The sequence below is a fragment of the Labrus bergylta genome, chromosome 24 (assembly GCF_963930695.1).
Source record: "Labrus bergylta chromosome 24, fLabBer1.1, whole genome shotgun sequence".
Classification (NCBI taxonomy): domain Eukaryota; kingdom Metazoa; phylum Chordata; class Actinopteri; order Labriformes; family Labridae; genus Labrus; species Labrus bergylta.
In genome coordinates, this window is record NC_089218.1 from 11774632 (window position 1) to 11796801 (window position 22170).

General features: G+C 40.0%; 1 protein-coding gene across 4 annotated transcripts in view; it reads right to left on the reverse strand.

The window, feature by feature from the left end:
- Positions 1-657: 657 nt before the first annotated feature.
- The window catches only part of LOC109992358 (sodium-driven chloride bicarbonate exchanger), a 40007-nt gene continuing 18494 nt past the window's right edge, over positions 658-22170 (reverse strand). For 2 of the 4 annotated variants that reach the window (XM_065951841.1, XM_065951843.1), the window contains 23 exons: positions 20644-20787; positions 20341-20482; positions 19960-20120; positions 18293-18481; positions 16144-16232; positions 15645-15802; positions 15417-15504; positions 13841-13987; positions 13072-13172; positions 11035-11209; positions 10778-10911; positions 10366-10611; positions 7664-7769; positions 6816-6977; positions 5849-5962; positions 5001-5162; positions 4646-4897; positions 4445-4513; positions 4188-4361; positions 3964-4086; positions 3778-3842; positions 3374-3487; positions 658-2550 (listed from right to left, as the gene is read on the reverse strand). In XM_065951841.1, coding sequence (XP_065807913.1) covers positions 2478-2550; positions 3374-3487; positions 3778-3842; positions 3964-4086; positions 4188-4361; positions 4445-4513; positions 4646-4897; positions 5001-5162; positions 5849-5962; positions 6816-6977; positions 7664-7769; positions 10366-10611; positions 10778-10911; positions 11035-11209; positions 13072-13172; positions 13841-13987; positions 15417-15504; positions 15645-15802; positions 16144-16232; positions 18293-18481; positions 19960-20120; positions 20341-20482; positions 20644-20787 — 3188 coding nt within the window. In that variant the 3' untranslated portion in view covers positions 658-2477. Of the gene's footprint in view, positions 2551-3055; positions 3094-3373; positions 3488-3777; positions 3843-3963; positions 4087-4187; positions 4362-4444; positions 4514-4645; positions 4898-5000; positions 5163-5848; positions 5963-6815; positions 6978-7663; positions 7770-10365; positions 10612-10777; positions 10912-11034; positions 11210-13071; positions 13173-13840; positions 13988-15416; positions 15505-15644; positions 15803-16143; positions 16233-18292; positions 18482-19959; positions 20121-20340; positions 20483-20643; positions 20788-22170 lie in introns of all 4 variants that reach the window. The other 2 variants (XM_020644919.3, XM_065951842.1) reach the window with 2 other exon arrangements.

Sequence of the window (22170 nt, forward strand, 5' to 3'; positions counted from 1 at the left end):
ATGGAATGCCGCTTGTCCAAACAGATGAAGTTGGGACTGTTTTCATCTCCGGATGAATCCAGATCGGTGCTCTAGGGAGTATTTGGGTCAGCAGGATGGTGTTTGGTCAAAATAAATTAGACAAAATGTGGCTCAAGTTACCAACAAGTGCCTCAAAATTGTACTTAGCACATTACTTCGGGATATTCAACTAAAAGCAACAACACATTTCAAAAAATGCTCGCAGAAAGTACATCTTTAGAAATTCCTCCTACTGTTTCTGAATCATGCAGTCATTTTAAACAGGGATGCTGGTCTCTCTGGGAGCAGCAACAGCAGGCTCATGGGTCAAAGATACGGGCACCTTCTGTATCTTGAGGATGTGGATGCTATGAGGAGCTTCAGCCTGAGAGTGCAGGGTGCTCTCTGGCTCCCATGAGGACAAAGATGTGGAGCTCCTGAGGTCAGAGGTGGAGGCAAGGAGGTCAGTAACCATCACCTATAGGAAAGCTCTGGGGAACAGAGGATGGTATGATATTGACGAAATATAGTACCATTTTCCTATGTCAGAAAACAGTTCAAATGTCCTTCAGTTTGCTGCTACCTACCTGACCTTCGACCTCTCTGTGGACAAGCGTAAGTATGAGAGTTGATCAATAAAGCACCAGACCACTGCAGCAGAGTTTAACATTTTTATTTATGCTCTCATTCACTCTCTCACGCTCTCATTCTCATGAAACAAATCACAATAGAACAACAGATCTGACATGTTGGATTTTCTATACAGGTGACTTAAATTATTCAACAGAAAGTGTACAGCTATAACTACCAAGTTTAAGGCAGAATTCCACACAGAAGTGGTCAAAATATGTGATATTGATATAGTTTTGACCCTTTATTAGTTTCTCTAAAACTAAGAACCATCAATAAGACAATGGGAAAATAACATCTACAACAAAAAACCTGCCTTCAACACTGACTTCATGTTAGTAATATATTAGTAACATTTTAGATGAATAAAATATACTATTTATTATACATCATTAAGACTCTTTACCGTTTATTACATGTTGCCCTTCCAAGAAAAAGGGTATTATTGCATCTTTAGAAGAATCCATGGTCCTGCAGCGAGACAGCCAAGTCTGTTTCACCGTCATGCAGGTGTTTTTTAAAAAACAATTAGCTTCCGATGCTAACACGTTTAGGGTCATTTGGATAGGAGATCATTTGTCCATGGATGACACTTACTGACAAGATGACGAAGAGTATGAAGGTGGAAAACAGAGGTGTCTGTACAGTTGTCCTAATGTTCAGCAATTCGCAAATTGGATGATTTTGTAAAAAGCCACTACTGAAAGTTTTTGAACTATGCTGCCATGCGAGCTTTAAATGTATTTTTTAAATAAGCTGCCAACAAATATCAAGTTTTAGGAAATTTGCTGATCCATGTTCTTGAAAGGAAAGCAAGAAGACCGATATCTGTTTCATGCCTCTATGCTAAATTTGAATGCTAGCTAGACAAAAATATATGAAAACAAAACATTTTTTTCATGTGTACAGAACAGCAAGCTGTAATTAGTCTAATTATCTTTTGGTTGATTCTGTAACATTTCCACAAAGCTAAGCTTCCAGTTCAACTGTTTTCTGTCTTTGTGCTAAGCTAAGCTTGTCTGCTACTAGCTCAAGCTTCACATTTAGTGTACAGACATGAAAGTGGTATCAATCTTCTCATTTTACTCAACAATATCAAATGTGTTTTTTTTCCTCCAGAATTTCAAACTATTCCTTCAACTCATTTGGAAAATACATAACTGAAGGAGAGACATTTATCGGTAAAACAGCAGAGGAAAGGACTCTGGAATGATATGAGTTGTCACTGTCACAAAAAACATTTAGATATACTGAATATATAAAACGTATATTTAATACTTTCAAAAAACTACTAGATTCGCTAAAGAGCCAACTTTTAAAGATACCAGTGAAATAGATCAGAATTGGCAATTATCTACTACTTAGGTTTCTATTGTGATGTGCATCAGGTCAATATTGGCATTAAAACAAACCCCACACATTTGTGGTTTACTGTGGCAGGTTTTTAAAAGGACAACTGGCAATAGTTGTTGTTGAAAAAATATAAAAACATACAAAATACAAATAAAGTAGATTCAAAAATTGTTCAGATTTCTATGCAATTGGCCCGTTGACACAGCAGTTACTGGAAGTGTCATACAATTCTTGCCTCCCCTAAATGCTGGTATCACCAAACTTTCATAAACATAGAAAAAGAACACAAGAGTGTCTTGGTTCTTATGTTAATACTGTTTCTAACAAATTTGTCTTTGTTTTACACAACTTGCACACAGACTTACATGACAAAAAACACAGTGTAGCACAGTACAAAGGTGGCTGAGTGTGGCACGGTATCATGTTTTTTTTTTTTTGTTTTTTTTTGTTTGAACAACTGATTGACAGCACAGTGGCACCGCCAGTACGTGTCATCACAAACTTGTCTCCCTGTCCAAGCTCTTGTCATGCCTCCGGCGCTTGTGTCGCTTTTCGCCGCCACTCGAACTGCACACACAAAACAAAATTTAAACCAAGAAAATTTATGACGACAGAAAAAGCAAAGTATTGTTGCATATTGTTAAATGACTGAAGTTTAAAAGATTCAAGATGCAGTGCCAGCATGCAAATATGTCTAAAAAAGCTACATAGCATTAAACGCCTGACACTTCAATATCTTGTGACATTGAAATGTGCGACAAGGCAACTTGTGATTGAGATATAGTGCTATATATATATATATATATATATATATATATATATATACATATACAGGACAACTTTTACGACATTTACATTACAACATAAAATAGGTCTTTGAACTAACATGCACACCCCAGCCATGCTGTTTTCTCACTTGACCAGTTTCCATGTTTGATTGATTTATCTCTCGATTTACTACGTCAATTTGTAGCATAGACCAACACCGTTTTCCTCATGCAGCATTCAACAGACAGCAGCAGTAAACACATTACAAGACTCTTCATGCTTACAGGGACTGGGAATAACTCACCTTTGGGATTTCAGCTTCTGAGAGGTTAGGTAGGGGAGCTTTAGGAGTGGGATGGAATGAGAGAGGCAGGCAGGAGACACTATGTTAGTCTACTCTGTGGGAAATCTGCAGGGGCAGGGCTGCTCTTAGATTAAACCCCTTTTGTAAAAACATACTAGCTCCTCAGTTTCCTGGGAAAACACAAAGTAAATGTTCCATAACTTCTTAATAACAAACACCTGCCACTGCTCACGTTAACACCAAAAGAGACAATTTCCCCCTTGACATTGATGAATTGAGATCTTGATATATGATAATAAAGTGAATGAGTTGGCTAACCTTTTAGCGCTTGGTTCCTTCTTTGTGCTCTCCGTAGGGTTGACACTCTTCCACACATTCCCGAAGGATCCTTTGGACATCTCATCAGTGATGTTCACGGTGGCTGGGTCGCCCCTTTAAAAATAAAAAACACACAGAAGTAAAATAAAAAGCATAAACATGTTTTTATCAAATGAAACATTTCATCAAAGTTTTACTACCGACAGACATCTAACATCAGGGACTAATCTTTTTAAATACATGTTTATATGAAGAATCAAATACTGCTTTGTTAGCTGTTCAGTCTTTGAAAACAATTGAGAAAAATTAAGTTTTAAGATATTTTGTCCTTAAATAAATAAATCATTAAGAAAGCCTTCTCTGATCTGAATTGTTTTGTTCAAAAGAAACGTTTTTAGACTTACTTTAAGTTGACCTCTAGCGGTACTTGTACTATGCCTTCTTCTTCTGCGATAATACTGTGCTCATCCTGCAGAAAGGGTCAAAAGAGAAAAGCCTTGGATGGATACAAGCTTTGTGCTGCAGAAGTTCAAATTTAAAGTCTTCAGAGTTGTTTTTTTGATTGTATTAATTAGAGTCCATTAATGCACCTCTTGCTCTGCATCCTCCAGTTTCTTCTTCTTCCACTCGGGCATCAGGTCGTCTAGCCAGCTCAGCTCCCTCTTAGTGAACATGAAGTCTAGCAGCTTCCGAATGAACACCAAAGCCAAGACCTGAGACAGAAAAAAACAGACATCAACCAATCACACGTACTAAAACACACACACACACACACACACACACATACATGCATACACACATACAGTCTGGTTACCATCATGGGGAAGACGATGGCGGCTTTAGAGGTCTTGATGACCCAGAGGAGGATCAAGCAGCTGAGCTGGACAATGGTGAAGAGATGCACCTTCCTCAGCGGGACATGACGAAGGTAGATGAAGTCTGGCTGATGTTTGGCCGGCATGCAGTACAGCCTGAGACGGTCAAAGAACTGCAAAAAGACCAACATTAAAGCTTTGTTTCTCGACTATAAGTTCTTCTTTTTAAACACTAGCAGGTGTGATTTGAGCTCACCTGAATGCCTCTGAGAGATGAAGCCCCCATGTAAAGAAAGACCCCATACAGCACAGGCATGGGGATAAACTGGAGACAGACGGATCAAAAATCGGGTTCAGGACCAGAACTTTCTTACTTTGTCATTTTCTGTCGTTATGTTACCAGGAATAAGATATATAACTACAAGACGACACTGTGTGAATGTTTGTGTATGCTGACCTTTAGCATAGAGGTCATGAAGACAGAGCAGCCCATCAGAGTGAAGATCATGAGGCCAGTGAAGCGCTGCTCTCGAATGCCCAGGAACTTTGGCTGCTCACCGGGAGCCGAGCACTCCGACTCCAGCTTCAGGCTGTTCACATGGGAGATGGAAAGCACGGTGGCCGCCACAAACCACGGCAGACCCATCACAGAGCACACGCCCAGCATCACCCCCACCACAAACAGGTCCAGGTGGTAGCCACAGCCTTTCTGCAGGAGCAAGATAACATCATTAGTAAATGAATTAAACTGGTCTTTTATTGTCTTAACAACAAGAACTGCTTTTTTATGTAATTTTAGAGGTCATAATGACCTTCAGTTTGTGCTCCTTCCTGTTGATAATGACGGCTGTGATCTGCTGGTCCATGAAGATGAGGATTGTGCAGAGCAGAGCAGGGATGCAAGTGATGATTGTGGTCCACCACGGGTTCGGTCCAACCGGGTTTATAAGCCAGCCACGATCGTCCCGTGTTGGCTGAGTGAGGAGAGAAAAAAACGTAGAATTAAGAAAAGGAGAGTTTGGGAAAACATAGCTGAGACAGATAATGTTTTGGATTTTCTATCAACTACTTCTAAAACTTTGATAGCTTACTTATCAGATTAGCTAATTAACAGTGTAAAATAGGATTTAAAAATGCACCAGCCTAGAAATGTTTGCTGAAAATTCCTAACTGGGAAGTATCAACAGACACATTCCTATTCTAAACTTTCCTGTTGATCCCTGTAGTGTTTGTTTTAGACGCCTCAAATAGAGCCTTTATTTCCTTTCCTTTTTTAAACCTGATTACTGTCAACTGATAGGTGCTGAATAGCCATGCATTTTCTAATATCACCATCTATCTACGGGTATATGTAAGATGAGTATAAAACATAAAACTCTTCTGTCTCGTCGGCTAAACTTTTATTATCTGATTTTCCAGATTATTCCGTTTTCATTAAGTTTATTAAAGGATCAATACACATTCAGTGACTTGAGCACCTAAGTGCATTCATTAAATGTGCCAGATTTATCCAAACAGGCTTGTTTCCATCAACAGCTTCTGGCGGGTTGATACTTCAAGAAATGTAGTCAATTATAATATATATAGCACAGCACAATCAGGTTTAATGGTGATAAAATCGATGAGTGGCTTTATGATGGAGGCTTTCATGTGCACTTACTTTGAACTTGCTCGGGACCTGTAATTTAGGAGAGGGGATACCGAGCGCATAATCCACAAAGACCATAGTGAGGATGGTGATGAAGACGGCGAAGTCACTGATGATGGCCCGCACCTGCAGGACACAAAGACATGCACTCACTTAATGGCCACTTTTGAAGAAGCTCAATCAAAAACAAACCGCAGGCTAAATCAAACAGAGGACACCAAATTTTATACTACAGATTTTTATGTGAATTAGTTAAAGTGTCTCTTCCATAAGTTTTCTTGGTTAGTTATTATTGTGACATTACATTTAACTTTTTATGCATTAGATTCAAAGTAATATGTTTAATTTCTCCTATTTGTGTCCTTTCCTTAAAGGCATGTTTTAACCCTAAATAGGAGTATCAGATATAGCTGCGCACTGACTGGACGAGTCCTGTTGTTGATATATTTATGTTCTGAGATATTTATTTGATGATTCCAGACAGAGATCTCTGTCCAATAAACATGTTACTTTGTTAAATTAAAATTACTAAAATCTTTCAGATATTTTTTGAACCACATCAAGACGACGGTGTAGTGTTGATCACCTCAAGGTGGCGCTGTTACTCTGTAGAGAAGTGTGCCAGCCTCACCCCACACATTACGCTCATGAGTGTCACGTCAATGATTCGTCTTAGAAATAGGACAAATAGAACAGTGACAAAGACTGCAGGATGCCTGCTGTGACTTAAAATCACCAGTAGATGGCAGTGTAGTCTTACACGACTCACGAGAGGCAACGACATGAAAATCATTTTCAGTATAATTTCAGTCCCTTGGTAAAAGGAGAAGTAAATGAAGGACTGTAAAATTAATGAAGCAGATTTAATTTTGGATACCACACACTTGAGGACAGGACCTTGAAAATGTGCATACTTCAAAAAGAAGAACTGCAGCGAGTTTTGTGATGAATTTGGGCCGGACAACAGTTTAATTTGTACCTTGGTTGGAAAGTAGCGGCTTGTCTTGAACTCCTTGAGGAAGGCCGACATGAAGACGGTGGAGAAGAAGAGGACCACACACCAGAAAAGAACGTCAGGGATGTAGGGGCCATGGGGGCCACAGGCGCTGCCTTCAAACTCACCATGAAACATCTCGCACTCCTACTGGCACCAGAGGACACGGTGAGGATGATGATGATGATGGGGTAATAGGCAAAGATAGATGCCGGTGATTAATTGGAAAAAACTGAACACCAACCATCATTTTAAAGTATTTTAAGCTTTAAATGATGCATGTAGTACACAATTCATCAATTTGCATACAATCCCAAAGGCCTCCCGTGATCCTACCTCACACACCTATTGCTGCCATGAGTCTACAAATAAAGCACATGGAGGAGTGACACAACGTGCCAAATACAGGCAGAGCTTATTTTTGTCTGACAGTGAGAGAATCAACTCTTCTCACTGCATCTCCAGGCTCATTCTGCACGACTAAATCCTGTGAAATCCAGCCCACACATTCTTAATCCCTGCCTAGACTTATGACGCCTCTCGATAAAGCAAAGTGAGCTAAGTGAGACACAACACAGTGCCAGAGGCTGTTGGAAATATCCCCAATAATCTAAGGTGTTTTGTTTGTGCGCTAGATAAGCAACTGAGATCATTGTGATGGCAGGAAATCAGAATCAACATTTGACTCCGATTTCTTCAACTGTTTACACATACAGACCTTTCTTGGGTTATAATCTCTCTAAGGGGTCTTCTCGAACCAAAACTCTCTCTGTTCTACTTATTTACAGATTTTTATTTACTGTTATTTACTCTAAATGTCAAGGGATCCTTACCTTGACCTCCAGCATCGTCCAGTTGACCTGAGAGGCTGTGATGTTTCTCTCCTCCCAGTACCTTAATGTCTCATTGCTGGGGTTACTGGGCTCCACACATGCACACCTAAGGAGGATATTAGAGTATGATCATTTTGTTGAATAATAACAATGAAACAAGATGGATACACCAAAGGAGAAGTGAAATCAAATAATCCCTAAAAAAGAAGATGATGAAACCAAAATTTTTTACTTTTAACATTTCAGTCCACTTAAATATTTAACTTTCTAAGAATAAAAAGAAAGAGGACACCCACTGAGGAATATATGTATCCAAATATGGCCACTAAAGTACATATACATATATATTACACAACCTATACTACTGTATAGATGAATAGACAGAAACATGATGCTATTGATGATGCTAACAGCCATTCAAACCATGACAGGCAATATAGAGTCACAGATAAATCTAATATTTACTGTTTTACAGTATTGCATTCAACCAAAAACATCCACACAGGTACTGGAAGAACACTAAAAACCCAGAAGTCTTTTACTGTTGTGAAAAGAAACAGACAGCAGGATTTTTGCTATGCCATAAAACAACCAATAGATGGAAGCATATGCTTAAATGACACAGATAGAGGAAAAAAGCTAAAGCATTTAAACAAATGTCATACCCAACAACCTCCACCAAAAGAAGCTAGAAGAACCTGTGCTGTAAGAAGCCTAGGAAAGGAAAGGTCAACATCCATCCTGTTTTTAACTTGTTGTTTTGAGTGTGCATGATAACAACTGAAGCCTAAGCAGGTATCATTTTTCTTCACTCAGATGTTCTCTCACTGTAAAGGACAGAAGGAGGATACATATCATGCTTCTACAGCAGGTGCACATTGACCTTATATAGGCCTGATTGATCCCAGGGTAGAGCTTCAGTCAACACCAACATCTCAGAGTCACTTTAAGAAACTATTCAGTCATAAAATAGCAGGAATTCTCTTTTGTAGTCCAAGAATAACTTGATAGTGCATTCATGTAATATTTCTAAACTTCAACGAGGCAATGACATCAACAACTGCATTTCATGGAGAAAGCAATTGTCTGTCCAAAATACGACATCCTGAAAGGCTTAATGAATACGAACCACAGGACCAAATTCATAAACATATTTAATTAAACAATCAGAACCAGCTGTCAGTTTTTGTCTATTTTTGGACGGCTCATTAGGTGCAATCGCTCATTTCTGACACGCAGCATTCTGCTTATCTGTTGGGTAAGTCATCTTCTTAACCTCTCACTTTCATTGGACATTACTTGGGGACATGTTTTAAGATCAAATTCAGAAGATTCACAGTTTGAGGTTCTAAAATTAGAATATTTTGCTGGTTTCTTAGTGTTCATGGATATGAAATGGATCACATTAAGGATCTCAGACAGTTAGTGGGACACAAAATAAGCAAGTTTTAATTGTTAATATGCCTTTTTGCAATTATTTTTTTGATTTTTCTGACAACTTTATCATGATATGATGGACAGATTACTAAATTGGACACCAATGGCCAAGTTGTTGTTGTATGGAGGCTATAGTCCTCCAAGCAGGCAGCCGGGTTCAATTCTGACCTGCAGCTCCTGCTTATGCATGTCAGTCCCCACTCTCGCTCCTCCACTTCCTACTCTATCCACTGTCCAATCCAAATAAAGGCATAAAGGACCACAAATAAATCTTTAAAAAATGAAACAAAAATAATGTATTATTTGTAATGCATTTTCCACTCGACATGGCTGAACTCTTCTGTTCAGACATCAGTAGAAAAGACAGATTCTGCTGGCATTCAAACCAAAACTAAATGTCAGCATCCCCTGCTGTCCACTCCACCAGAATAGAAACACACAGAAGGAGCGCTTGGCTCCACACACACACACACACACTAGTCAGCTTATATTGAGGGATAATGCTTGATGCTCCTTACACACACTCAACATGGGATTATTCACCATAAAGCAAAACCCATTACTGAAGAAAAAAAAAACTGGACAGTTTGTCTACTGTACCACCGCACCATCTGTCGTTTGATGACGCAGCAAAACCCCCGAGCACGTTTGTACAAATGTGCTAAGTTGTGAGGGACTGTGAATGCAACAGGGGCTACAACAACAATGACAACATCAGTACAGTATGCCTAGAAAGACATGTGTTTATTTGTGACAGTCTTTCTATTCTAAAAGACCATTTGGTACCTGAATCCCCTTTGTGTAAGCTGCATTTATGTATGTTAGCCAAAGTGGCTACTTAAAAAAATGTGCTGAATTGACTTTTTGTGTTTGCAGTGTGCTCAAGGATAAACTGAAGAATATAATTCTACTTTCATTTAAATAAATCTTAAAAAAATACGTTTTTAAGTCAAGTTCTGGAGTACAAGGAGCATTATTTCTTAGAATTTTAGATTGATTCATGTACTCCCAATAAAGATGAAGACAAAAGAAAAGGGAGCTTTAAGTCACACTGAATGTGAAAACATATGTTTTGTTTCTGTGAATTCATTTTTATTCAAGTTATTCCTCTGAAAAGTAGTGCAAATGTTGGTGCATTTTCCACTTCTCTTTACTTTTACTGTTTCCCAGCTAAGGAACAACTTGAAAAGGTTTTTTTATACAACAGTCCAAAAGTATAATTACGGTCATATTTAATTAAAAAGGGATTTAAAAAGAACACTTACGAGTACATTGTGAGTTTCTGAAGGTTGTTGTTTTTATTGATGGGGTAGTGCACACCCAGGTGGAGCAGCTTCTCCAGAGCCTCATAAATGAAGATGATGCAGATCAGCGCAGCGAAAGCTTCCTCAGTGAAGCGTGTGATGTAACAAACAAGCGAGCTGGCATCCGTGGCCACCAGCAGCAGACAGAAGAAGGCTGTCCACAGGCCAATGCAGGCCCTCAGGGAGAGGTAGGAGAGGCCGTATTCCCTGAGAGAGACGGGTCACACACACACATACACATGAGTGAAGGGACGGGCAATTAGATAGGGCATCCCCAGTCAAGCAGAAAGTACAGAAATCCACCATCGACACTGAAATATTCATGAAACAAAAACACAGTTTGTACTGCAGAGATAACGAGAAAAAAACCTACTTGCAGAACTTGAAGAGAATTTTCTCAAAGACGAGAACAGGCCCCGTGCTGCCCAGGATGGTGAGGGGCTGACCAGCGAAAATAGAGTACGCTATTCCAGTCATGGAGGCCCCAAATAGGGACTCAATTGCACTCTGGAAACACAGGCAACTCACGTGTCATTCATTCAGACAGGCGTAAGTTGCTTTTGTACCACTGAAGTAAATTAAAGGAAAGAAAGACATTCTAGAGGGACTAATTAAGATGTAACTTCTTACCACGCGTCCCTCTGTGGCCTCACCCAGGAGTCCTCCGAAGGTGATGACAGGTGACATGCAGGCGCAGTAGAGGAAAAGGAAGGAGGCCAGACACTGCAGACTGATGGCATCTGTGTAGTCGGAAAGGTAGTGAGGAGCTTTACGCTTGATGTCCAGGAGTAACCCACCAAATATCCTGCAGGGAAACAAGGATTTTAAGACAGAATAATGTGTAAGAAGCATCCGCTGGTTCTTGTGTCCTACTTTAAGAGTTGTTACTCCTAAACAACTGAAGAGCTATTAATGTGCCTGAACAGAACATAAATATTAAGATTTGATTTAGTAATGGTGTCTTGTATAACTAAACCAAAGACAACCTTAAGAGGCATCATTTAGAAAAACAGACCAGAATCCAAAGTAAAAAATCAAGCTCTAAAACAAAACTAGCCAACTTAATATCCCATCATAGTGAGGATAATACAGAGTAATGTGATTCAGTCCTGACTTCTTCTGATTTAAAATAATGTATATAACCTGTTTTCCTTTTACACTTTTTGAAATCTGCCAACATCTTAAGTAAATGTTTGTTATTTCTTTTTGAACCGGATATTGTGCAACTATTTTACTTCAAATCAAGCAAGAGACGCACATCCATTTATTAAGTGTGTGTGTGTGTGTGTGTGTGTGTGTGTGTTTGCTTGTGTGTGTATGTGTGAATATTTGTGAATATTAACTCATGCATCTATCTTTCAACACGTTGCAGCCTCAAGGACCAGGCTCTCATTGAGCAACAAACCAGAGTTGGTTTCTATGGCAACAGTGGGCAGGACAAAATGCTTATTTCAGTCTGAGCGGTAGACAGCGATGCCGTGTCCCGGGAGGAGGAGGAGGAGGAGGAGGAGGAGGAGAAAGGGGAAAGGAGCGGGTGTGATAGCAGAAACTGGGCTTTCAGCCAATCGTAGCTGGGATAAGAGCGCCACACCGCCGCGTACTGCAGCTGAGCAGCAGCACATCATTCACCCCTGTGCCATTAAAACTCAGAGATGTAATATTCACCTGACACTCCTGCACATGGCGCTATCACTTCATTGTTTAACTCTGGGTTTCAAGAATCCCCGGGTTGTCATCCCTTTAATCCCTTCAGTAAATCTCATTATCTGACGAGTGAAATCATGCTGTCTGTTAACGCAAGAAAATTACATGAAATGAAATTCTGGAGGTCAAGACTTTTTCTATGCCAGCCTTTGTCATGGAGTTATGAACAGGAGGAGTTTTTTTAATCCTCTGATCCGAGGTGTTTTCTCATTCATTACACCTGGACTCCAGAGAAGGACTAAGCAACAATGCATGTCCTGTTTTTTATTTTGGCCAGACGTTTCCTCCACAGCTAAGCATAAACAATTTTATTTTTACAATTATTTCTAAGTTATTATTATTTTCCATACACATAACGTGTGATGTGATTTTAAAGCTTCTATATTATCGAATCAAATCAAGTAGAACATATGTGCACATCTATCCTTTTCAAATGTGCTCTCTTAAGTTTTTCTAGCTTTCCTAAAAACGTTTAGCTTTCAGATACATTATGTGGAGCTGAATAATAATTAATTATACAGTAGAAGTACTCTAATTTCATTCAGGTATATGGAAATTGTACCTCAATACAAAACGTTTATTCTACCACTGAGTGATGGAGCCATGTGTACTATACGTTACAGTATGTGTCTTAATGTCATTGTCTGCATCATGTAGATACTGCTTCCATCTCCTGTGTTAGTCAATTAAAGCACAATGTTTCCATGTTGCAGAATGTGTGACTTCATGTGTGGGGTATCCCTAAACTCATAATGAAGTGGAACTCAAACAAAGGCTCTTTGTGGAGTTGAAGTGTGAGGGATGGTAATGGGCCAGTGGGGTTGTCTGCCTCTTAAGAGAGCTAAATTTACAGTTTGGGGACAGCGAGGCAGCTTACAGGCGGCGGGAAGACGGAGACAAAGATGTGCTCGGAGTGCTCCAGGCGGCACAGCATCATTCATGCTGTTCCTCTCTCACACTTACCTCCCTGTGCGCTGCAGCTCAGGGCCACCGTGCCCTCCGTGCTCCTCCGACTCTCCAAGATCTGTCACTCCATTGGGAACAGGGGGAATCTTCCGCTTTTCCTGTGCGGTTAAGATCACTGTCAGTCAACTGTGACAAGACATCATGAGGAGGACAATAACAAATGTCTGCTCCCCTGAGTCCCACAAGAATTTAGAATTACACCAACATACTTTTAAGCATAAAGGACTGATCTGTCAAGCAAACATCTTACAAGTTCTGCTGCTAAATTAATCTGAACATAATATCATTGCACAGGGGGTTGTGATTAATTCACCACAGGTGCCTAATGACTAACAGGGAAAGAAATAAAAAACACTTTTATTTAAATCAGGATCAGCTTTCTGTTAGATAAAATCAGTTCCTCTCAAACAAGATAGTGGTTGGTTTTTCAAAGTCGACCAAAATAACTAATGGAGGAAAAATAACATCAGTTTTGGAGAGGATTGAGAGCAGAACCCCGGGGAGCAGCATCAAAGCACAGAGTACAGCGCAGTTGAGATTAGAGGAGAATGCAGATGTTTGAAAATGTCTCAGCAGGCAGGCAGAATGACGCAGAGGGGCCTCACAAAGACGCATTATGATAGAACGGTTATATTTACACACGCTCTCATACAGTCTTTCTAATAGTTTAGTTTAGGAGTTGAGCTTCTTGAGAGGTAGCAAATGGGGCATGCCAATCTGTATACCTTATGTATATATGTGTGCATACAACAGTTAGGGAGTTTACCTGAGAGGGTACGTTTTTAGGGGGCTCTATTCTGATGGAGGGGTCCCACTCTCCGGGAGGTAACACCGTCACCTGGTCCAGGAACTCATCGATGCCTGCAACCAGATCATTCCTGTCTTTGGCCTTGTACGCAACATCATGGAAAATCTGTGGAGCAGAAGAGGATGCATTCAAGTATTTGTTTGATGCACATTTACTTCTCAGTTGTCTAATTATTAAAGTACAAACATATCAAAGAAGTATGTGGTCTCAATCTCCAGATAAAAATGCAAATCCATCTTGTCAACTACGTCCCCACTTTTGGTCTGGCATTAGCATGATTCATTTGACTTTCATTGACAACTGCTCTATTGTTTTTTGATTCTTTCTAATGGATTGACAAACAGAAAATAATTTCCCAGCGCCAAAGAAGAACTACTCAGCAGGGGATTATTCCTATGTCTGTAAAAATCTCCCTACATAACATGAAAACAACAAGAGTATGAAAGATTCAAATATTATCATATAGAGTGAAGCTTTAAAATGTATTCTGTCATTGTTTGCTGACAAATGTCAACGTATCCCTGGTACGATATCATCCTTGTGTCCAGAATAAAAGTCTATTTATATGGAATACAAAATATCCGGCACGAAGTAGGTTGAAATCTTTTTCATGCATCCCAGAGGGCTGTTGCCATTGAAAAAGTAAGGCAACATCTGGCTCTTGTGATGGTCAGTGACATCAGCTCGTAGCTGCACTGTGGGAAATCCTGTCAGAGTGTTCACGTCATACTCTGCTGATCCCCAAAGGCTTCTCCTGAGGCCAGATGTCAGCCTGAGTTATAAAAAAGCATGTCTGGTGTTGATAGCTGCATGGTTTCCCTGGCGCTGAGGCAAACATAAAGACATGTATAACCATATAAACAAGGTAAATAAATAACTCTAATCAATACTCCACATGTGGAATTCAAAGGTACTTGATGGTAAATAAATGCCTGTACATTTCAGAAGATAATAAACCTTTTGCTTGAATTCATCCTCTGATTCTTCTTCTTTGAAATCTTTATACAACATTTAAGAAACTGGCATTGAGCGGTGGAAATGATGCATTTATTTACATGGTCAACCTCAGTGCATATCTGTGGTACAAGCTTAAAGCAGGAACCAGCACATGAATAAATGATTTGTGTGTCAGCGCCATTTTTACAGGTAGAGGGATGCAAAGTATATGAAGAGGGGGAATTATTGAGCTACTCGTTTATACATTTATAATAAAGGTTCATTTCTATCAGCTGATGTGACGACTGCCTCCATTTTGTCGCGGTGCCAGTAGCTGGAGCTTATGCTGGTTCCTGGTTATGTTATTTATATTATTCATGACAGTGTGGCAGAGCTCCAAAAGACAGAACTACGCTCAGTAGCTTCTTCAATATTTATGGAGTCACAAAGCCAAGTTGTCACATCTTTTTTTCCTTAAAGTCTCAGGTGGGTCGAATAATAAGTCCTCATATTCGTAGGGATTGTTGATAACATAAACAAAGACCAAAGATCCCTACTCACATCATAACAAACATTGAAATCTGTCCTCAGGCCTCACCTCATCAGTCATCAAGGTAGCAATAGACCTTCCAATTTCATGATACTGTGGACCTTTTCCCAGAGGGCCAAGCAGGATGAAAAGAAACCTGTGCAACACAAAGAAGAACAGTTTCTTTATGTGAAAGTTAAATCATGTTTGTATGACGTATTCAATGAAATACCAACTAATAATTCCTTGAATATTAACAAAAAAAAGAGGGGGCTTTTTCATTAGTGTGTGTATAACCTGGTGGTGATGGGAACCTCGGCCAGGCCGTTGAGCAGCACAGCAGGAGACAGACGGACGAAGGCCACCACAGGGCGCTCGAGGAATTCCAGCTCACCCACCAGGACGTTTGATGCCTCAGCACCAGGGGGGATCTTCTTCATGAAGTGGAGGTCAATCTGTGGGACAGAGAGGAACCCAAAATAACATTACATGAAAAGAAAAAACACATTCGCATACTCCTTTAAAATTATATTAAAATGTGTTTTGAGATAGAGCAATTTAAAGAAGTATTTACACAAAAAATCCAAAACACTGGCTGGATCTGATAAGTTATGAGAGAAAAGAAAACAAGCTTTACTCCTAGTAAATTCCACTAAGTTTCCCAGGGAAAGATCGCATGGTGACCATTTCACCTGTAACCCAACCTTAGTTAAATAATCAGCACTAGTTATGTGTGCAGCTATCAGTGCCCGTGGATAAACAGCAGGATCAGCAGGCGGTAGGTCTGGTGGCTCACCTTGCTGAAGTCGACAGCGCTGTTTTCCCGGCTGACGTCCTGTTTGCCCTCATTGTTAGCCGGCTGGGACTGAGGCGAGACTGTTTGGCCTGTGAGGCAGAGCGGAAAAAAAACATCAAGTCAATTTCAACACAGCTATAGGCAATCAGAATATTACTTTTTCCACACAATGAGTGAGTGATTAGAGGGTACAGCTACATCCTCTGGAAAATATGATACAACACTGTAACTTATTGAAGTAGGTTCTGAACCTTGATTGATTATAAAGGTTCAGTCCTAGTGACAATAGACACAGTATTGTACCTTGTTTCAGAGAGCGTTAGTTATTATTAGTGTCATCAGAAGGATGCTCAGTGCACAGGAGAAAGTGAGGCTAGCTCCACCATTGGTTCTTATTCCAATTCATGTGTATCAAACTAAATGCGGTCACATCTTTAACTTTCATTTCAAATTTAAATGTAGGAACTAAAACAGAGATTTAGTGGTTCTAGTAGGTTGATTTTTTAGCCTTCGACAACATTTTTTTTCTAAGTTACTTTTATCCTGGGGTTAGCTAATCAGCCTCATATTCACATTTAAGACAGGGGTTGTATGACGAGGAGCTACTCAATGTTCTCAGGGTTCCAGGTTCTCAATATCCTCTTACAAACACATCAAAGAGGAACAGTTTTATTCTCAACAATGTTCTCATTTTACCAGGGTCAATTTTTCAATGTCGAGATTTTTTCTAAATAGTGGCTGAACAGATTTGGACCATTCTAACTGTATTTAAAATGTTGATTTCCCATCCAGTCATTGGCCCATCTCCCTTTATTGTTTTCAGTCTGAAATGAGAGGATATCTCTTCCCTATTTCTTCCAGATTTGTTGAGAGGATATCTCTTACCTAATACTTACAGATTTGTTGAGAGGATATCTCTTACCTAATACTTCCAAATTTGTTGAGAGGATATCTCTTCCCTATTTCTTACAGATTTGGTGAGAGGATATCTCTTACCTAATACTTACAGATTTGTTGAGAGGATATCTCTTACCTATTTCTTACAGATTTGTTGAGCATAGGACCCTGAGAATGTAGGGAGAGACTAAATCCCAGCAAGAAAGTCTGAAAGAGTATTTCCCAAAATGTTGAAATATTTCTACTAACAACAATCCTAACGACAAAAAAGATGAGATTTTATGTTATTAAGTTACACAACAAGAGTCTAAAGTAAAGGGCTACACCAGTCAGTCATGAGTAACTGTTGTTGTTGAACATGAGTCACAAAGCTTATTATTTCTAGACAGAACAACACATTGTTGACAATAACAAGAGGAGAGCATTATCATGAATTGTGTACACTGCACGTGCATCATGCATGAATAATTCTGCAGAATTACATCCACTTACCCAGAGCTTTCTAAGATGTATAAGTTTTGTGTATACGTAATTGCTCACTTCTCATGATAACACTCTCCCCTGTGATGTTTAAATTGTAATACTTCTAATTAAAATATAATCTAACTACTTCTACTTCTATATATTTATAGACGTTAACATGAGCTCGGGTGCTCTGGTTGCCTGTGCAGAATTCTTGCTCCTCTTGTGTGATGGGACAGTAGCCCTGTGCAACTGCCTGAAGGAAACTAAGACGCTTGGTCTCAGTTATGCCAAAGTTGGTGTCTGCAGTCACGTCACCACGGCTACGGGAGCAGTTTAAAGGTGAGGACGACATAGGAAGACATGACAAGCAACATACACACTGCGGCCATGCCACTAAAGAAAAGGCCTTTCTGGGTGAAGCACTCGTGGAGAGTTTCTTTTCAGGCAAACGATTGGGGCTGTGTATAGTTTTGAAGCAGAGGCCGTTTACTAGTGAAGTGAAGCAGACACATGCGCACCAACATGCAACAAGAACAGACACAAACATAGAGAAACACAAACCAAAGGATAAACGTGAGATTTTTTACAGCAGTAAACAGCAAGTCACAGATGGAAACACTCTGGAGCATGCAAAGGATTACCAAACTATACATAAAACATACTGAACATGTTGACAACATGCAACATTTATGATCCCCAGAGAAAAAGCAGAGAATATTCTAATATATAATGGTTGAGGTATTTGCAACTGTGTAGGTGTATACGTGTATTCAGACCATTTCCTAACCATTTTTGTCCATGGAATGAGGCTCAGACTGCTTCTTGCCAATATCAGCAAAGGAGCGTACAATAGGAATGCGGTTGGCCAGCTTCTTGTGGTTTTGGTGATGGTGCTGTTTGAGTAGGGCCTCGCGGATCCTCTTCCTGGCATCCTGACCGACAGGGCCCGACACCTCGTGCTGATCCAGAACCATGTCTGAGAAATTAAAAAAAACACACAGATGTAGTTTTCCATATTTCTGTTCATTTTCAAATCACAAAAGCCTCTCTTGATAGTGTCTGTCCCTGCACGGCAGCCAGCAATGCTAAGCTGATTATTCTGACACAAAAAAAAAAAACGACCCACTGCTGATTTAATCGCACAAAACCAGGTTAAGTTCACCAGATCTCTTCTGCAGCAGTTTGTCACACAATCAGACAAACAGTACAACTGCTGTTGCCCTAAAAAAATAATATATACTTTGCTTATTCCTTTCTAAAGAAGCTTAACTGAATTTGGATATAAAGAGCATTTTTAAGTAACTTTCTGAGTTGGCCTCTGTTGAACTCATGATTATAATCTCAAGACCTCAAGTTATCTTTGAGTTTGTTCCAGCTAAATATTGATCACTGCCAGTGCTTCTCTATTTTTAGTTTTAACCTTCGGGACAGGATTCAGATGATCTGAGCGGTCTGGATGTTTCTTAACTAAGCAGCACACAAGACATGTAATTTAGCCTTAAAGCAGTGAAGGTTTTATAAAAAAACAAAACAGAAGCAGTCAAGTCTTTAAGCCATAAGAAGCAATTGTAAATCACTGAGAGCCAGAGGGATGCTACTAAAATAAAATAGCAAGAACAAGCTTTTCTAAGTCTAGTGAGACAGAAGTCCTTACATTCTTGATTAGTTCTTAAGCAGACCCCAACCTGATTTTATTTCTGTAAAACTCCTGTGAGGAACCTTTGCAACCTTTGTGTACAATGAAGTCAGACTCTTTTGTCCTGTACATGTGGAAGTATCATGTTTTAACCAAAAGTCTAATTCTTATTAAAAGTGAAACGTATCACTCATTGAGATTGTTTGCCTTGGAAAATGTCAAAACTAGTCATGCCTACCCGACAGCAGCAGCACTTTTAGACCTTAGAAATGATCATCTAACAATAGTCAGTCTTCTCTCGGATGGTCTTGGTTTTTGAGGTCATATAGAGTCATCAATATTAATTTCAATCTGTTCCATTACCAGCAACAAACTCTTCACAGGAGCTTTAATATGGATGTTGAACCAAAGATCTTCGTACATGTGTTTTTTTCTTATTTTTGCCTGACTCGTAGTATATCTGAAATACATTTTTGTAAAACCTGTCATTGATTTTATCAATGGACTATCTTGTTGATAAAGTAAGCAAGTTTACAAGGCATCAGTTCCCTCTTTATCATCTCTAGTAGATGAAACAGTCAAGACTTGATTAGCTGCCAGTAGCATAATACAACCAAATCTCCAACCAAACTGTTGACAGTTGAGTTGAATTGTGTGTTTTGAACGTCCCTGAATTTGACCAGAAAGAATGCAAAAGAGCCTTAAAAAATTATATTACAATACAAAACTATGAGAAAAAGAGGCCAGAAAATAAAGCCTTGGGGAGCCTCTCATGGAGCTGAACAAGATCAAAGTACATTTCTCAGCTCATGGTTCACCTGCGATCTCCTCCAGCGAGTTGGCCCTCATGTCCAGCATCACGGTGCCGTTCATGATGCAGCTACGGAGCTCAAAGAGACTGTGTAGAGACAGGGTGGCTACGTAGGGTTTACTCCACCGCTCTCCACCATCCTCAACATCCTCCTCAAACTTAAGCCACCTGCAGATGTTAAAAACGTATTATATACATGTATTTGTCAGAGGTACAAAAAGAAACTGATTTAGTAACTTCAGGATATCATGAGAGGTATGGCATGATAACAGCCCTGTGATAAGAGCTTGCAGTCGACACAAACAGAATCCAACTCTCAGGTGCAGCAGAAAGAAAAAAAAGTGCAGCATGCCAGACACAGCCCATGTGTTCAACTGCAGCGGTGTACCTGGCTGTCTCTTTCCATTCGGCGTCCTCGCCCTCCCTGAGGCAGATTTCATCCAGCTCCGTGAACAGGGCGTGGGGGATGTGCTCCTCGTCGCCATCCTCGGTTCCCAACAGAAACTGCACCCTCTGAGCTGGCGTGTCTGCTGCAGCGGATAGGACAGGCGGAAGACACGTGGGGATAGAGAGAGGAACGAACAAAAATGATGTATGTGCAGGCCTGACACTGTTTCTTTTAAACATATACTGCAAAGTAGATGAAAACTTCAAGAAATACATCTTGATTCTGTCCATTTTGAAGACCTACTGTGTGAGGGTGATTCTCTTCCATCATCAGCGGATGAGTCCCTCTCCTTGGACCTCTTCCTGTGTCTGTGTCCGTGATGACGGTGACGTCTGTGCGACCTCCTGCCCAGGGGAACGTGAACCCCGATGTAGAGAGTTCGGTGACCTGGACACAACATACAGAATAGAGCATCTAATTCTCCTGTCCTCTTCTTTAAACCTAAGAATAAATGAGTTTAAGCTCTTCCACTTGTTTTTTTTTTGTTTTCTTTGACCTGATTTCAGAGAACTTCTTTATAATTGAACATGCTTCTTGCTTTAGTTTCCTTGCTCTGGGAATAGAAGGCTCCTTCTTTGAGCAAGACGAAATCAAATCTTGGTTCAGTGGAAGAAAGTAGTGTCTATAATTCATAAAAGCTATCATTGGGCTGGGATTAAGGTGAACATACTTTCAGTGCATGAAGCGACAAGAGCAATGACAGTGGGTGCTTGGCAGTTAGTGCGCAAAAAAATTAAACATCGTGGAAAATAATTTGCAGTGAAACAACATCTGACCCAGCCAGGAGTAAACCAGAAAAGCAGCTCCAAAAAAATAATCCTCTGGTTACTCAAAGTCCTCCTGCGTCTCTTTTTAAAATGAGAAGCAATCTTCCAGCTTGAGGATGCTAAAATCAATTATTTTGGTGGCATTGACAAACAGAGCTATTTTCATTTTCAATCAACGCAGAACAAATCATGAGTTTGGGATGCTGAAGGGATATCGTGCAACGTGAGCATAAAGGGCCTTCCTCAGATGTGTGTGCCTGTGCGTGTGTTTGCATCCACAGGGTCAGTGTGAAGATAATGCGAGCTGACTGTTTTCTCGGTTGCTGTGGCCTCGCTGCCCAGGCGCCATTTCCTTCCCAAAGGCCCTCAGCTCAGTTGCTGGACAAAGACAAGACACCCTTTTTTTTTTTCTTTTGAATTGTACTTCTGCACCATAAGTGGCGCAACAGTGTTAAGGAAAATGTGACACCACAAGATATTTGATATAGTAAAGTTTGAGGAATCTGCTTTTGCTTTTACAGTCAAACCCTTAAGCCATTTGTGCAGATTCAGAAATAAATGAGCTAACTCTATTTCATCATTGTCAAAATCTCAGTATATTTTTATTTAGTCTGAGGGGAAAATATCCCACCTTAATGCCTTAAATTGCTTCCACTTGCTGGGAGACATGAGTAATCACATTATAGCACACTTAATCAGAGGCACCTCAGAGACACTGACATCACTATTTGAAAAGGGCAGCCCACTCGATATCTTCCACCAATAGGAGTCCAGGATAGAGGTTTAAGCGAGGTCTCAGAGGATGTAATGAGATTCTAACAATATGTCAAAATGTATTTGGGGAGGGTATCAGACTGAGTGCGCATTGCTACAGACGCATTCATCCAGAGCTAATTGCTGTTAGCATTGTGTAAATTATTTATGTTAGAAGTGCAGGAAAGAGAAAGACTGCCTTTGCACGTTCAGCAAAATAAAGGCACATGCAGGTAGAGAGAAACAATAA